The sequence below is a fragment of the Siphateles boraxobius genome, unplaced genomic scaffold (genome assembly GCF_051911475.1).
Source record: "Siphateles boraxobius isolate OS27281-9 unplaced genomic scaffold, OSU_SipBor_1 204, whole genome shotgun sequence".
NCBI classification, from domain to species: Eukaryota; Metazoa; Chordata; class Actinopteri; order Cypriniformes; family Leuciscidae; genus Siphateles; species Siphateles boraxobius.
The window spans coordinates 2800236-2818983 of record NW_027508816.1 but is presented as its reverse complement, the minus strand read 5'-3'; the positions used below and the strand labels follow the sequence as shown (position 1 = coordinate 2818983).

The 18748-nt window shown below is 39.5% G+C and overlaps 1 protein-coding gene across 4 annotated transcripts in view; it reads right to left on the bottom strand.

Annotated features, from left to right (window-relative positions):
* Positions 1-7555: 7555 nt before the first annotated feature.
* The window catches only part of nvl (nuclear VCP like), a 47798-nt gene continuing 36605 nt past the window's right edge, over positions 7556-18748 (bottom strand). For all 4 annotated transcript variants that reach the window (XM_077237618.1, XM_077237619.1, XM_077237620.1 and 1 more), the window contains 8 exons: positions 17952-18014; positions 15941-16060; positions 14771-14870; positions 14557-14663; positions 14400-14476; positions 9092-9180; positions 8935-9014; positions 7556-8061 (listed from right to left, as the gene is read on the bottom strand). In XM_077237618.1, the coding sequence (XP_077093733.1) occupies positions 8017-8061; positions 8935-9014; positions 9092-9180; positions 14400-14476; positions 14557-14663; positions 14771-14870; positions 15941-16060; positions 17952-18014 (681 nt within the window). In that variant the 3' untranslated portion in view covers positions 7556-8016. The remainder of the gene's footprint in view (positions 8062-8934; positions 9015-9091; positions 9181-14399; positions 14477-14556; positions 14664-14770; positions 14871-15940; positions 16061-17951; positions 18015-18748) is intronic.

The following is an 18748-nucleotide window of genomic DNA, read 5'->3' as shown; positions in this document are numbered from 1 at the left end:
CACAAATAGAAATACAAAAAAAAAAAACAAGGTGGGAAGGAGCTCGAGAGAAGCCGAATAAATAAAACAAACGAACTAACTAACTAGGATTTATTCAGCTAAACTAACTACCAAAGGAAAAATATAGAAAAGAAAAGTCTTCAGCGTCAAGACGCCCAAACTAAACTTACCAAATAACAAAATGACAGGGTGTGGCAGTCTCTCCTAAACCTAGTGTGTCTAACATAACCAAGATGTCCTATGTGGTGTCCAGTGTACACACACTTGTACTCACACCATGATGACTAAACACGGATGAACCGTATGAAAAACAAAACACTTCACAACCACAATATGACAACTGGTTAAATCATACGATAAACACAAAGAATATTTGCAGATTGATCCAATGAACATCTGAAACACACAAACACACACAACCAACTCCATGCAACACCCTTAATGCGTACAGCGTACGTAACACCTGAGGTTTAGCTGGAGGAACACCGTACGGCGACGGCTAAGCTAAGCTCACGGCGCGGGTTACACCCTCGGCTAGGCGAGCTCCACCCTGGGGTCCAGGAACGTCATCTCTGGCTGAAGCTTCTCGATGCCCCGGCTCACAAGCAGCAACACTCCTAAGGCCCAGCGGTTTTCAGCAGACAGAGGCCGTCAAGCACATTCTGATTATGATTATGATTCAGGAGCATTACAGGTCAGAGGTCAGATTGGATCGGAACATTCAGAATATTATCCAGTTCCCCAGTAAATCCTCCAAATGAACAGTGTAACGGTCCTGAGACGGGCGACCCAGAGATGTGATGGCACCACTCCTTCCCCCAACAACTAGCGTACATGCTAAACTTATATCTAAATCTGGCTAAAGGCCCGCTCACACCAAGAATAACTAAAACGATAATGAAGATGAAGATATAGTTCTAAATACAAAAGAATAGCAGATTCCACAGCACAACTACACTCAATAACAGCCCTGAGAAACAATATCATTGGAATCACTTTCAGAACAATGTTTTTTTTTAAGGCTGATTAACGATACAAGCACTGCCAGCCAATCAGAATCCATCCTGCTTTAAAGAGCTCGCGCATTTAAAGCGACAGATGAAAAAACTGCAGTGCTTATAATAAACAGGGCAGCCTTTCTCAAAAGCATCGTTGATCGTGGAGACCATTGGTGACAATGTTATACAATGCTTTTGGGAAACGCAGCCTTAGCATTCCAGGTGTGGACGCTAATATGGTTATCTTTATAGTTATCTTTATAGTTATCGTTTTTGATGTGAAGACGACTGGGTATGCATTTACTTCTTAGCTTTTTACAGTGCCTATATAGCAACTCTCTCTCTTCGTGGGCATCTCAAATAAAACAGTAGCACAAATAAAACAATACAAATATGCATTAAAATAGTAATATTTATTAGGTTTAACACATATTTGTCAGTGGTAAAAATGACTAATTTATCTTTAATATAGATGCTAAAATTGTTATACTGTCATTCAGTGTAATTGATGACACTGTAGTGGAACAGTGAGTTTGCGATCAGCCGGACACCTCTATCAAACAGTGAGCTCGACCAGTAAAGTTAATCAGTTATTCACAACATTTACTTATTTTTCAAATATTCTAACAATAATTTTTTTTTTGGCATTTCACTGAAGGACATGTGTTTATGTACCTTATTACCACACTATGAAAAGCCGGAGTTATCAAATATTTAAGAGCAATAAACTGATTTTTCTGCAACACCACACGCTCTTCAGGATGCCTTGTGATGATGTCACAGGCTGTTTAATGATCAGTTGTTTATTTCATTTCAAAATGGCTTCTTGATCCTGTTACACTGAATGAACTCTAACAAAGTGCATTTTCGGGGCAAAAGTCTCGAAAAACATTTTTATATAATACAGCCAAACCTTATTTGAATATGCCAAGAAAAACATATTTTTTTGACTTGGTATTTTACATGTTTATTTAAAGATGTAATGGTAAAATCAAAGTACAGAACATTACGCTGAATTACAATTTTACATTTTGGAACATCATTTTAATCATATTTTATTATAGTTATTTGAAACATTAAAGTAGATGGTTTACTTGCATTTAATATGTCTGTGTGTGTGTATGTATGTGTGTGTGTAAATTTAATTTTTTTGTGGACACCAAAACGGTGACTCAGCTATGATTTAATCATTTATTCTCTCTTTCTATTTGGGAAAATTTTAATTTCCCCAACTACATTTTTGAGCAATTCCTCAAGTTCTTCTATTGTTAATTGCTGCACTTTGCCGTTGTTGTCCGGTCTATAGTAGCCCTTTACATCGGACTGATTCTGCTTTTGACAGCAGGTGGCTCTCCAGTAATACCTTGACACTGTGACTTCATCATCGATTTTTTCATGGCTTAGGTCAGGAACTACACCAGTCACTACATAAGCCTTATCACAGACTTTCAGGTCTTTAATTACGTCTCTCTCGTTTTGCAGCCAGGGTCCCTGATTGAAATCTGGGTCCTGTGGAGCGACGTTGGTCATTGTGGAGGTGGCCAGCATAGACAGATGATTGTTGGTGTGGAGAACGGGATAAAGGTGACCTTTGTCATAGCCAGAGTACTCATAGTTGCATTTCAGAGCCTGATTAGTCCCGATTGTCCTATCATAGCCTAGACTTTTCCTTTCCATCCAGCTAAAGGAAATGAGACAAAAATTACCTCAGATTGTTGTTATTTCAAATAAAGTCAAATGTGAAGTGCAATTTTTGGTAACACTTTATTTTACAGTGCCATTGTTACATATGTTACATGTGCTTACCGTCGTGATAACAGTAAATTATGCATAATTACATGCAACTAACCCTCATCCAAACCCTAATCCTACCCTAACCCTATAGTAAGTACATGTTGTTAATTTTTATTTACTCTAACTTAAATATATAATTACAATGTAACAATCACACCTTAAAATAAAGTGTAACCGCAATTTTCTGTCTTAACAGCTCTCGATCTGTGTTGAGAAGCAGAGTTTCTTGTTTGCGTGACGTGGACTTGATAAATAGATATTAATAATAGTATTATAAATAGATAATAATAAATAAATCATAAATCCTTATCTTGACGAAAATAATCAATGATTAAAAATAATTGGGGTGGTGATGGCGCAGTGGATAAGACACATGCCTTTGGTGTGAGAGACCCGGGTTCGAATCCAAATGTGTCCCTGAGCAAGACAGGGTCTTCCTGTTGTCTACTGGTTATTTAAATCTAGCGGATTTAGTGTCTCGTGTCGCAAATCCAATGACGCTGGTAGTGACGATTCTATCTGACCAATCAGTGATCTGCAGTGTTTTTACGTCACATTTTAGTACCGGTACGGTACGCTTGGAACCTCAACAGACCAGGTACCATTTAAAGCGAGCCGTACCGTACCGTACCATGCAGTGGAAAAGCGCCATCTGTTACTTTCTTCCGCCCGCAAAAATACTTTTTTTCTGTACCTCCAAATAGTTTCAAGTTAGCCTACGTGTCACCATAAATGCTCCTGATAAATTATTTGTTATTAAAGCATTAACACACAAACCACTGTTAATTTAACATAAAAGCAAGCAGATACTGCGTGCATGGTTTGGCATGACTGAATGTGCGCAAATTGCCCTTAATAATTCCTAAAGCTGACATCAGTTCATCGCGATCTCACACATCTCTGTTATTATCAATGAAGCTGACTGCACAATGGATCTTTCATAATATATAAACTTTGTTTGTTATAATTAGAGGATTTGCCAGCATACAGAATTCACACACAGAGTGAGTGCCTTACCGCCCGCACCAGGAACTCTGTGTAATCCGTATGGCCGCAAACATGGGCAGTCAATGCGCAACGAAGTTTTGTGAATTTCACAAATGGTTTTATTTGTTGTTAAAACAGTACAGAACACGCTTGTGGTGAGGGGGGCGTGGTCTCGCGAAGTCTGTAGCGAGAGGCGAGTCAGCGAGCTGTGCGGTGAGTGAGTAGGTCAAGTGCAGATGATGAACACCTGTGTCTGATTGCAGTGATTGGCGTGGAGACCGCATATAAGCTGGCAGGAATGAGAGAGCGGACAGAGAGAGTGGCTCGGGACTCGCACGCGACCCGCAGGAGATACCAGCAGAGTTTACACACGGAGTGGAAAGAGTTTTTGACTGAATGGACTGAGTTATTTATGAAACGGGAAGAGTGGTCGTTTGACTGAACCTTGAGAGCTGGAGACATACAGCGAGAGCTGGTACAGCGGGCAGAGTGTTTCTTATATATGTGCTGTAGTGGTATACTATGGTGAAGGCGCACGAGCGCACCTTTTTGTTCTTTTATTTTTCTGAATAAAGTGCGAGTCCCAAGTTCGCCGACCCATGTCTTCTTCTCCCTTCACCCACACACACTAAGATTGACTACAACGCTCTTCCCAGCATCACTGGACAGCATACGTACTAAAAAACTACATAGAAATAACATTTCGTACAGCTAACATCTGCTACAGCCGCCTACAGGACCAACGCTACTTCCGCTAGCAGCAAGGCACGCAGTAATGGCGGCGCTGCTTTACTTCCGTGTTTCGCCGGATTTGTCTATAATAGTGAAGCAGCGAGTTACACCTTTGTTTCAGGAAACACACACCTGGACATTTAAACAACAGAACCTTTGTCACAGTGCTCTTCAATTGCTTATTTATAGCTGTCTCTGCACATTTAGCTGGAATATGTATTTTAACCGCCCAAAAATTGCACACTTCACCTTTAAATTTACCCTCATTGTATGAAGTTAAACAATGTTTACCTGTGGTTCAATGTACCAAGAGTCACATCTCCCGATATTGGGGCTGCCAAACACGTAGGCAGAGTAGATGGGGATCTTCCAGGTCGTGCTGTACAAGGTTGCGTAAAGAAAAATTGGCTCTTTTTTATCATTCCAGAGACACTGGCAGATGTGCTTGACTGTATTGCCCTTCGCTGGTTTGAATTCAGGAGGCTTTTTGTCCAAAAAGAACTGATTGCATTCATTAAAATCATCTACAACTTCACTCAAAGTGAAGAGAGGTAACAGAAGAAAAACGAGATGTTTCATGATGAATGATGAGTGGATCTATGAAGACAAGAAGAGAGTTTGCATAGAGGAGTAATGCTGTCCCTTATATAGTTTGAGGATAAGGAAAGGAATCACATGTGTGTGGTTTCCCTTGCTGATGTTTATTCTGTGTAAATATGTAATTTTCCAATCCCTTTTTCCTGAAATTCAAATAATGTGCAAACAAAACAAGCACAACCCGAAACGTTGCTTGATGTTTGCAAAATATGTGCCAGATTGGTAACACTTTATAATACTGTTTCTTCATTAATGAATAACTACACAGGAGTTAGGTTGTTAGCAGATCCTCAACCCGAGCACCTGCTCAACATGTCACCAATGGCAATCCCCTCAAAAACACTATTTCAACATTTACTCTCCCAATTTGCTCTATGCACGAACGCTGCTGACGTATTTCCGGTAGGATCTCAGCCAGCGTCTTTACTTCCGCATAGCGCGTTCTATAGCGAAGTGTATAGCGGCAAAACTTTAATAAAATTAATTTTCTCAGAAACGGAAACAACGATTTTAGAAACTGATTCGCTAGTCGGATTTTGCACGATATGAGAGAAATACTCACCCTCAAAGTTGTCGATGTAGGTCGAAATGTATAATTTAAAGCCCTTCTCTTTCTTATTCTTATGTGTCACTGCTAACTGCCTCACAGTGTTGTTAACATCATTCACGTTAACCGCAGGAAGTTTTTGTAAACAGCGAGTGTAATTTGCCATTATCTCCAACTAATGCAAAACCGGCTTCTGACGCAGCACCGGATGTAACTGGGCGGGCTGAGACAAACCGCGGAAGCGAACGTGCATAGAGCCTATTCAGCCCTGTGCAAAGCATGATGGGAAGTGAAAGCCCGGTTTGATTGAGTTACTTGATTAAAACATGTTATTTCAAAATGAAAGCATCTAGTTAAGTCAACGGTTTAAGTCGATTTATTTAATTAATAAGTTGAGTCGATTTAATATGAAGCTATCACATTTGGACCAGAAACGGAATCAATGGTGTAAAATCAATAATAATTGTTTAAATAAAGTGAACAGCAGCAAAAAATTATTTATGGAAGAACACTTTTAAAATGAAAATGACATATTACCACTATAACCAGTAGATGGCAGCAGAGGACTTATTAGCTCCTTTGCCATTTTCACTCCCTAATAGTTCTTTTGAAATGGTTTGCTTTCAGATTTATATTTTGACATAAAATCTCAATTATAACATTATTTAAGAATCGTTTTTGGGGGGGCAAAGTTCTGCACTATTTTGTACTGAAGTATGAAGTAGCAAGAGTTTTCATAAACTCATCATCAGATCCACAAGATTGAATCATACAGAAGACCTATTTTAAACTCTAAACTATGATTTTCAGCTAAAGGGGACTATACTTTGCATCCCTGTTAACAACCTCCTGAAGTTTCTTTTGAATGTAAAACAAACGCCCATTCACTAACATACCGTGACTTTTAATTGTTTGAGCAACAGCGATACTCGTAAATGAACTGATATTAACGTTAATCACTTTGCCAACATTAAATGTTGATTGACTTCATACAATGTAAATAAAGCCCCAATAGGTTATGCTTAAAGGAACACATCACCGGTTTTTTTTAATAGGGGTCATTCACCATCTCCCCTACATTTAGATAGGAGGGAAAATGCATTTTTGTCTCAGTGCATGCTTCGTCTTAGTCTGCAGCGCCGCCGCTAGCTAAGCTTAGCATTATGAATGGAATCCTTTGTTGCCGGATAGCATGTCATGAGTAAAAGTGCTAAAAAAAATTATTTACTTCTTGTGGCCTGCTTATTCACAACGCAGAGTTTTCAGAAGAGGAGCTGCGTGCTCTGGAAATAGAAAGACACGAGGAGGAGGTTGCGATCGCTCAACAGCCCGAGGACGTGAGGATGACAGCCAACACGAACTGGTGGTGTGAACTGCTGGTGAGGTGGTGCCAACCTATGCCGACTGAAATAGAAATGCTAAGCTAAGCTAGCGGCTGCGCTGCAGACTAAGACGATGCATGCACTGAGACAAAAATGTGTTTGCCCTCCTATAAATGTAGGGGAGACGGTGAATAACCCCTACTTAAAAAAAACGGTGGTGTGTTCCTTAAAGTCTGTTTGTTCATTTGGTCATTGCTTTCCTCATTTTAATGCATTCTTTTTTTATTTTCCCTTTGTCTTTTTCTATTCTGCACCACAGAAGGTTTCCCTCCATTTGGTCATGTGACTGTGTCTGTTGACATGATCTCACTTGATAATATAATACATTTTTGAACTAATTTAAAATGTTAAACAAAAGTTAAATAAAGTTATGTGCGTAGATACTATTTAAAAGTACAATTGGTTTTAAAAGTACAACTGCTTTTCCAACTTGTATGTTTGGGACGAAAAAAAAACATGTAGGCACGATGTATATTTATATAGAAAATCAATTTCAAGAACAAGCTTTTAGATCAATGTTTTTTTTAAAGATGAGAAATACAAGTTTATTCGAGTGTAAAACCTTTTATACACAGAAGATTTTTCTTTGCTGGAGCTTCAGTTCACGACGGATCGATTTGGGAACTCACCAAGTGTGTCGAACACGAGTCTAATGTACTTTCTGTTGAATGTGTGTAAGATTCGTGTCCAAAATCAACAGGCAAAAAACAATGAAGCTCAAGTTCAATCTATTGTAGAAAATCAAAAGAAGAAAAAAAAAGAAAAAGATTTAAGTGAAGTTGTAGAAAACTCACTTTTTTCAAGAATTTTCAATGTAATTTTCCTGTTAAAACATTTTATGAACCTTCCCATATTCATACAGTTTATTGCATACATAATTTCATTAAATCTTTGATTATGTCAAAATGTTGGTCTTCCATGAGCTGAATCTTCCAGTCGCTCCGTCAGTTTCTCAGTGACTGTTGTTCATCAACGCTTTTCATCTTGTGAGAGTGTCCTTCAGTTTTTCATACATTAACTGCTCCTGCAAGAGAGAAATAATAACCCAAGATTACAGCAAACGACAAGAAACTTCAGCTAGCATGAGAGAGATGACTGAGCGGCGTATGAAAGCTGCAAACATCACTGGTCTACAATGTGCAAGAGCTCCTTCATGGAGATTTCATGTATTCTGAACCAACGGGTCACTTAATATAAAGAAATAAAGACACGCCTGCGCACATATATACTCAAACACTTATACCTAAAGACACATAATGTGCCCGCCGTCAGCATGTTTTTGACGTTTCCACGGAGATACTAACGTTTTAAAAAAAATATCACCGCTTGCACATTGGAACCCATTTCAATTGGATCATTTATTTATCCTATAAGAAGTCATGCGCATAAACTACGATGGAAACACTTTTTACAAAATAAATCCCTCGATACGCAATAACAAACTCATGTGACTTTGCCTCAGCGTCAGCTGTGATTGGATAACTGGAGTAACCAGCGGACAAATGGCATCGCAGCGTCTCTAATGTTGGATTGGTGTTTCTGAAACTTGGGTTTAATTCCCTCCAGAAGCGTCTCACACACACGAGTGTGTTCCCGAACACCAGCATCCGAACGCCAGAGATCGTGACAGTTATTATTGTGTTTCGTCTGACGCTCTGAGACGCACTCGTTTATGATGGAGGGAAAAGACAAAGATTGCAGAAACTTCGTTTTATTTCTGATATTGTGCGCCGATTTCCCAGGAAGTGATGATTGTGTTCTCTTGAACAAATGATTTTGTAGCTAATGCAATTTTTATACAATTGAATCAAAGCCCAGTCCAGCCAATCACAGTCTGAGAGCTGATTTGACAGAATGTGAAGTGTGTAGATGTGATTGATGAACACGGGTCACACACCTTCTTGGACACGGACGGCCGCACCTTCTGCAAGGCGTCTTCGAAGTGAACTCGGCTCACTCTGATGTCCTTCACTGGCTCTGTGACACAAAACACAGGCTCAAACTCAGAGTTTCTGCTTCAGATGTGTGTGTGTGTGTGTGTGTGTGTGTGTTACCTGTGTGTGTGTGAGCTGGTCCAGTGTTCAGGTGAACTCTCAGAGCGTTAACACTCGCCTCTCGCACCAGCGCCGACAGATCTGCACCTCTAAAACACAACAGCAAACGTCACACTGTGGAGAGCAGAGACAGAGAGATAGAGAGTAGAGATAGAGAGAGTAGAGAGAGATAGAGATAGAGAGAGTAGAGATAGAGAGAGATAGAGATAGAGAGAGTAGAGATAGAGAGAGATAGAGATAGAGAGAGTAGAGATAGAGAGAGTAGAGATAGAGAGAGATAGAGATAGAGAGAGATAGAGAGAGATAGAGATAGAGAGAGTAGAGATAGAGAGAGATAGAGAGAGAGAGAGAGAGAGAGAGAGTAGAGATAGAGAGAGATAGAGATAGAGAGAGTAGAGATAGAGATAGAGAGAGATAGAGAGAGATAGAGATAGAGAGAGTAGAGATAGAGATAGAGATAGAGAGAGATAGAGAGAGATAGAGAGAGATAGAGAGAGATAGAGAGAGAGAGAGATAGAGAGAGATAGAGATAGAGAGAGTAGAGATAGAGAGAGATAGAGATAGAGAGAGTAGAGATAGAGATAGAGATAGAGAGAGATAGAGAGAGATAGAGATAGAGAGAGTAGAGATAGAGATAGAGATAGAGAGAGATAGAGAGAGATAGAGATAGAGAGAGATAGAGAGAGATAGAGATAGAGAGAGTAGAGATAGAGAGAGATAGAGATAGAGAGAGTAGAGATAGAGAGAGATAGAGAGAGATAGAGATAGAGAGAGATAGAGATAGAGAGAGTAGAGATAGAGAGAGATAGAGATAGAGATAGAGAGAGTAGAGATAGAGAGAGTAGAGATAGAGAGAGATAGAGAGAGTAGAGATAGAGAGAGATAGAGATAGAGAGAGTAGAGATAGAGAGAGATAGAGATAGAGAGAGTAGAGATAGAGAGAGTAGAGATAGAGAGAGATAGAGATAGAGAGAGATAGAGAGAGATAGAGATAGAGAGAGTAGAGATAGAGAGAGATAGAGAGAGAGAGAGAGAGAGAGAGTAGAGATAGAGAGAGATAGAGAGAGATAGAGATAGAGAGAGTAGAGATAGAGATAGAGAGAGATAGAGAGAGATAGAGATAGAGAGAGATAGAGAGAGATAGAGAGAGATAGAGATAGAGAGAGATAGAGAGAGATAGAGATAGAGAGAGTAGAGATAGAGAGAGATAGAGATAGAGATAGAGAGAGATAGAGATAGAGAGAGATAGAGATAGAGAGAGTAGAGATAGAGATAGAGATAGAGAGAGATAGAGAGAGATAGAGATAGAGAGAGTAGAGATAGAGATAGAGATAGAGAGAGATAGAGAGAGATAGAGATAGAGAGAGATAGAGAGAGATAGAGATAGAGAGAGTAGAGATAGAGAGAGATAGAGATAGAGAGAGTAGAGATAGAGAGAGATAGAGAGAGATAGAGATAGAGAGAGATAGAGATAGAGAGAGTAGAGATAGAGATAGAGAGAGTAGAGATAGAGAGAGTAGAGATAGAGAGAGATAGAGAGAGTAGAGATAGAGAGAGATAGAGATAGAGAGAGTAGAGATAGAGAGAGATAGAGATAGAGAGAGTAGAGATAGAGAGAGTAGAGATAGAGAGAGATAGAGATAGAGAGAGATAGAGAGAGATAGAGATAGAGAGAGTAGAGATAGAGAGAGATAGAGAGAGAGAGAGAGAGAGAGTAGAGATAGAGAGAGATAGAGAGAGATAGAGATAGAGAGAGTAGAGATAGAGATAGAGAGAGATAGAGAGAGATAGAGATAGAGAGAGATAGAGAGAGATAGAGAGAGATAGAGATAGAGAGAGATAGAGAGAGATAGAGATAGAGAGAGTAGAGATAGAGAGAGATAGAGATAGAGAGAGTAGAGATAGAGAGAGATAGAGAGAGATAGAGATAGAGAGAGATAGAGATAGAGAGAGTAGAGATAGAGAGAGATAGAGATAGAGAGAGTAGAGATAGAGAGAGAGAGAGAGATAGAGATAGAGAGAGTAGAGATAGAGAGAGATAGAGATAGAGAGAGTAGAGATAGAGAGAGATAGAGATAGAGAGAGTAGAGATAGAGAGAGAGAGAGATAGAGAGAGTAGAGATAGAGAGAGTAGAGATAGAGAGAGTAGAGATAGAGAGAGTAGAGATAGAGAGAGTAGAGATAGAGAGAGTAGAGATAGAGAGAGTAGAGATAGAGAGAGATAGAGAGAGTAGAGATAGAGAGAGATAGAGATAGAGAGAGTAGAGATAGAGAGAGATAGAGATAGAGAGAGATAGAGATAGAGAGAGTAGAGATAGAGAGAGTAGAGATAGAGAGAGATAGAGATAGAGAGAGTAGAGATAGAGAGAGATAGAGAGAGATAGAGATAGAGAGAGTAGAGATAGACAGAGATAGAGATAGAGAGAGTAGAGATAGAGATAGAGATAGAGAGAGTAGAGATAGAGAGAGAGAGAGATAGAGAGAGTAGAGATAGAGAGAGTAGAGATAGAGAGAGTAGAGATAGAGAGAGTAGAGATAGAGAGAGATAGAGAGAGTAGAGATAGAGAGAGATAGAGAGAGTAGAGATAGAGAGAGATAGAGATAGAGAGAGTAGAGATAGAGAGAGATAGAGATAGAGAGAGATAGAGATAGAGAGAGTAGAGATAGAGAGAGTAGAGATAGAGAGAGATAGAGATAGAGAGATAGAGATAGAGAGAGTAGAGATAGAGAGAGATAGAGAGAGATAGAGATAGAGAGAGTAGAGATAGAGAGAGTAGAGATAGAGAGAGATAGAGAGAGTAGAGATAGAGAGAGATAGAGAGAGTAGAGATAGAGAGAGATAGAGATAGAGAGAGATAGAGATAGAGAGAGTAGAGATAGAGAGAGTAGAGATAGAGAGAGATAGAGATAGAGAGATAGAGAGAGATAGAGAGAGTAGAGATAGACAGAGATAGAGATAGAGAGAGTAGAGATAGAGAGAGTAGAGATAGAGAGAGATAGAGAGAGTAGAGATAGAGAGAGATAGAGAGAGTAGAGATAGAGAGAGATAGAGAGAGTAGAGATAGAGAGAGATAGAGATAGAGAGAGTAGAGATAGAGAGAGATAGAGATAGAGAGAGATAGAGAGAGATAGAGATAGAGAGAGTAGAGATAGAGATAGAGAGAGTAGAAATAGAGAGAGATAGAGATAGAGAGAGATAGAGATAGAGAGAGTAGAGATAGAGATAGAGAGAGAGAGATAGAGAGAGATAGAGATAGAGAGAGTAGAGAGAGAGTAGAGATAGAGAGAGATAGAGAGAAAGAGAGAGAGATAGAGAGAGTAGAGATAGAGAGAGTAGAGATAGAGAGAGATAGAGATAGAGAGAGATAGAGAGAGATAGAGATAGAGAGAGATAGAGAGAGATAGAGAGAGTAGAGATAGAGAGAGTAGAGATAGAGAGAGATAGAGATAGAGAGAGATAGAGATAGAGAGAGATAGAGAGAGATAGAGATAGAGAGAGTAGAGATAGAGAGAGTAGAGATAGAGAGAGATAGAGATAGAGAGAGATAGAGATAGAGAGAGATAGAGAGAGATAGAGATAGAGAGAGATAGAGATAGAGAGAGATAGAGAGAGATAGAGAGAGATAGAGATAGAGATAGAGAGAGTAGAGATAGAGAGAGATAGAGATAGAGAGAGATAGAGAGAGATAGAGAGAGATAGAGATAGAGAGAGATAGAGATAGAGAGAGATAGAGATAGAGAGAGATAGAGAGATAGAGAGAGATAGAGAGATAGAGATAGAGAGAGATAGAGATAGAGAGAGATAGAGATAGAGAGAGATAGAGATAGAGAGAGATAGAGATAGAGAGAGATAGAGATAGAGAGAGATAGAGATAGAGAGAGATAGAGATAGAGAGAGATAGAGATAGAGAGAGATAGAGATAGAGAGAGATAGAGATAGAGAGAGATAGAGATAGAGATAGATAGAGATAGAGAGAGATAGAGATAGAGAGAGATAGAGATAGAGAGAGATAGAGATAGAGAGAGATAGAGATAGAGATAGAGAGAGATAGAGATAGAGATAGAGAGAGATAGAGATAGAGATAGAGAGAGATAGAGAGATAGAGAGAGATAGAGATAGAGAGAGATAGAGATAGAGAGAGATAGAGATAGAGAGAGATAGAGATAGAGATAGATAGAGATAGAGAGAGATAGAGATAGAGAGAGATAGAGAGAGATAGAGAGAGATAGAGATAGAGAGAGATAGAGATAGAGAGAGTAGAGATGCACCATAACTGCTCGTTTTTCACGTTTTTAGTCCGATACGAAAATTTGGGCATTATGAAATACGTTTTATTTTTCCCTAAATTCTGTTTCCTCTCATTTACATTTTTCTGAATTGTTTTTGTTCTGGTTTAATGCTTAAATTAAATGTTAGTTATCAAAAAAGCATGTAACTTAAAAATTTTCTAAATTGTTCTTAAAATGATGACAAAAAAAAAAATATTTTTAGGGCTTTATGAAATATGTTTTATTTTATTTCATCAAATTCCATTTTATTTTTCCCAAATTCTGTGTTTTCCGTTTATATTTTTCTGGATTCCTTTTTAATGGTTAAATTAAATTCTAAGCAGAAGAATTCATTAACAACTGTTTTTTTTTTTTACAGAGCCACATGAATGTTTTCTTTATTTTCTATAATATCAAAAACAGTGGTAATCAAATTAAGGCATAAAACATGAACAATTTATTTTATCTTTTCAAAAGTAAATCAAATGATAGTTAAAGATTTCATTAATTCTTTTGGCAAACAGTGTTGCACAACAGAGCTTTACTATTAAAAGGAAAACAAAAAAACTGTGATTTTTCCTAAAAGTTTGAATAATTTTATTATTATTATTATTAAATTACTATATTAAAGCCAATAAAGTATGGACTAATTACAATTATGGGTTCAAGTAAAAGGAGTTTTCCACTGTATTTGTTTGCCTTTTGTTTCTGTAATCAGGCAATCAGTTTATATCAAGATTTAGATTTAGTTTTATCGGACAATATACCGGTTATCGGCTACCAAATATAAAGGATTATCGTTATCAATATCAGCCAAAATTTCCATATCAGTTCATCGCTAATGAATAGAGCCAAAATCTACTAAACAAAAAAATAATCTGGAGTTTGTTACAATATCGTCTATAAAACACACTAGAGGCGAGTATCGCAGCAGCCTCGACATTACAATCCTAAACCCAGATCGTAATCAAACACTCGTGAGAGAGTCAGCGAGGAACGCTTTCCCAGCTCTCGGATCATGAACAACAATTTAACTCACGTAAAACTCTCACAACGTGCATCATGGGCAATTTCCTCAAGATTGACGTCTGGATCTAGAAGTGGTTTGGTGCCTCCCTAAAACAGGAACGAGTTAATAAATCAGAAGGTCACGTGATTACAGTGATGATGCGCCGTGTGTGTGTGTTGCTGATCACCTTAGTGACGGTGAGTAATATGGCGTGTCTGTCTGCGGCGGGCGGCAAACCCACATACAGAGTTTTGTCCAGCCGCCCGGGTCTCAGCACAGCCGGGTCAATGATATCTGCACACACACACACACACACACACACACCAGTCATTTACGCATTACAGAAAGCGAACACAACACATCTCCACATTTTCAGAAGCATCACTCTATGACTCTGTGACCTGGTCTGTTGGTGGCGGCCATCATGAAAACCTGCCGGCGGTTCTCCATCCCGTCCATCTCAGTGAGCAACTGATTCACCACACGAACACTGGCTCCTGACTGACACACACACACGCACACACACACACACACACACGCGCACGCACGCACACACACACACACAAACACCATGATTATTGGAATGACTTATCATGAGAGGAAAAAATTATGTTTTAGTCGCATAACATCACTTAATGGAACGCCGTCGTTTCAACATTGTTTTTCACCGACATTTAAAACATATTGCAAAAATGTGTAATGTTAACCAGGCTACCGACAGACACACACACACAGACTCACCTCATACTCTCTCACACAGACTCACCTCATGCTCTCTCTCACTCACACACACACACACACACACACACACACACACACACACACACACACACACACACACACACACACACACACACACACACACACACACACACACACACAGACTCACCTCATACTCTCTCACACACACACACACACACACACACACACACACACACACACACACACACACACACACACCTCATGCTCTCTCACTCACTCACACACACACACACACACACACACACACACACACACACACACACACCTCATGCTCTCTCACACACAGACTCAACTCATGCTCTCTCTCACACACACACACACACACACACACACACACACACACACACACACACACACACACACACACACACACACACACCTCATGCTCTCTCACACACAGACTCACCCAATGCTCTCTCTCACTCACTCACTCACACACACACACACACACACACACACACACACACACACACACACACACACACACACACACACACACACACATACTCACCTCATGCTCTCTCACACATAGACTCACCTCATGCTCTCACTCACACACACACACACACACACACACACATACTCACCTCATACTCTCTCACACAGACTCACCTCATGCTCTCACTCACTCACACACACACACACACACACACACACACACACACACACACACACACACACACACACACCTCATACTCTCTCACACAGACTCACCTCATGCTCTCTCTCACTCACACACACACACACACACACACACACACACACACACACACACACACACACACACACACACACACACACACACTCACCTCATGCTCTGAGCGACGAGGACACAGCGCATCGATCTCATCGAAGAAGATCACACACGGTGCTGAGTTACGGGCTCTCTGGAAGACCTGACGAACCGCTCGCTCGCTCTCTCCCACGTACTACACACACACACACACACACACACACACGTTGGCTCAACATGTCTGCGTCATGACGTAAACATACAGAAATTAAATCAATAGCACCATTAAGATTTTTGCTAACACTTTACTTAAAGGGCCCCTATTATGGATTTTTGGAAATGATGTAGTGTGTAACAGCTCTAAGCGAATGAAGACATCATGCAGAGTTTTAAATCTGAAAGTAAACCGTTTATAAAGTTATTGTCTTTCAAAAGTAAGAGTCGACTCTGAGTCAATGAAATTAATTGTTATTCAAACGAGTCATAAGCCGTTTCGTCGTGACGTCAAAGCCGAAACATTAGCATATTGCCCGCCCACTTATTGCGCACACAGACACCAGGGAAACTCGAACCTCGAACCGGCTGCTGATTCCTGTGGATGCTGGACAGCATCATCATCAAACCGCTTACTCTTGAAAGATGGTGTTCAAAAAACTTAGTTTTAAGTTTTATATTGTGTAGATCTCCTGCTAACTCATGTTATTACTGCTAACTGAAATACTTCTGCTGATCAGCTGTGGGCCACTATTACCTAAAACTGTGTCTATTAATGCAGATTACCTGTCGTTCTCACTACTGTGAGGAAATATTTGTTTTACCAACGTTTATGTTACATCAGATCATTCACGCTAGAGCTCGGCTAATGTATACATTGCATACATGCGCTGTTATTGATACAGTGTTCACCGCAATATATTAGAAAAATACTCGGTAAATAAATTAGTACAAGTAAAATAATCAGTTTGTTGATGGACATGTGAGGAATTACAGTTGCAACATCTCATAATGTTCCTCAAACTGAGTATATATCACTGAGAAACACTGAGTCCTGCTCGAGTCGTGCTTGCCATGGAGGTTCGGGTTGAATAACTAGTTCTTCCAGTGTTTCATCATCGCACTCGCGCTCGCATTGATACGGTAAAATCGACGTCATTGTTCGTTACTGTGTTTAGTTTACGATGTATGAAGCACAGGACACGCAGAGCTGACGTTGTTATGGTAATGATCGACGCATGCGCTGTCCAGTAGTACTCAGTAAACCAATCACAACAGACTGAGCTGTCTGGCCAATCAGAGCAGAGTAGCTCGCGGAAAGGAGGGATTTAGAGAGATGATTCATCTGACGAGTCGTTTGAGAATCATTGAAAATGTGATGATGTGCAAATGTATATTATGAGGAAATGAAACAGTATTTTGACCTTTGATGCGTGTAAACCTGTGGTAGCAGACTCCAAAACAACATTAGGAAACTTTAAAATAGCATAATAGGGGCACTTTAAAGCCTTTATATTTAATGCATTATAAACGTACTTTAATGCATTAATTATGCCTTGTAACGCATCTTCTAATGCATTGTATGATCTCATAAATAATTGTAACCACAGTTATAATACACCTATAATGCATTAAAACATGACAAACAACCAATTTCAGATGCAACAAGGAATCTGTGAATATTATAATGCCATTTAACTTTGGTTACAATTATTTATGTAAAGATATAATGCATTAAGATGTACATTATGGATACCTTTATAATGCATTACAGATAAAGTTTTGTTTTTTTTGCATTGTGTCATGTTCTTGACAATCAAGCACTGGCAAAATTACCAATATTGTTTAATCCAAAGTGTCTCATTCCTAAGAAATTAAAAAACACCTATACTATAATGCAAAAAGATATTTACATTTTTACTTGAAGTATTTATATATCATGGTAGTATTTCTTATACTTTTATACTCTTATATTTTAAAATGTACTTTTATGCAGAATATAATTGAATGTTGAAAAGTGATCTGGACATGTTCTCATCTTGAATATTACACACAGATGAACAGTATAATGACATGAGAGAGTAATATCTCACCATATTCAGCAGCTCTGGACCCTTGACTGAGATGAAGTTCAAGCCGGACTCATTAGCAACCGCCTGTAACGAGACCGACACACTGATGAAGAATGATGGAAGAACACTGAGGCCTCGTTTACACTGCAGGTCTTGATGCTCAATTCTGATTGGTTGCCTATATCCGATTTTTTTGACCGTCTGTTTACACGATCTTTTAATTGTGACCCATATCCGATTCATGTGTTTACACTTGACATACTATCTGAAACATCGCGCATGCTTAAGGGGTTCTTGACCAGATGGATGAACGCGAAATAAGCTTGATGCTAGCTCTGCGATGTGTGCTAGCCAGCGCATACGCTTCAGTTATTGTGTGTGTGTGAGATCTCAGGACTGGTGGGAACATACAACACGATCTCATGAAAGTGCGTATCTATACCACGAATTTTATTTCTCGTGCCATTTACGCCAAAAATGGTTTCCGCGTGCATAATACGCACTGTAAACCCCTTGGGTAGGATTAGGGGTGTGGAGTGCATGTGTATTACACGCCATAAAGGGCATATCATATGTACACGAAAATTATTTATGCCGTAAATGGCACGAGAAATAAATGTCATGCTATAGATACACACTTTCATGAGATCGATGCGGGCGAAAGTTTAGGATGAGCAAGCCAACCTGTGATATGTTGTGTCAGCGTTTGTCCACACTCTCCTACGACGACACAGCGTTTCGTCAGGACATCCGTCGCTTTGCAGACGCTCTCGTCATTAAACCGCGGAGACGCTAATGCCTCAGACAATCTGATCTGC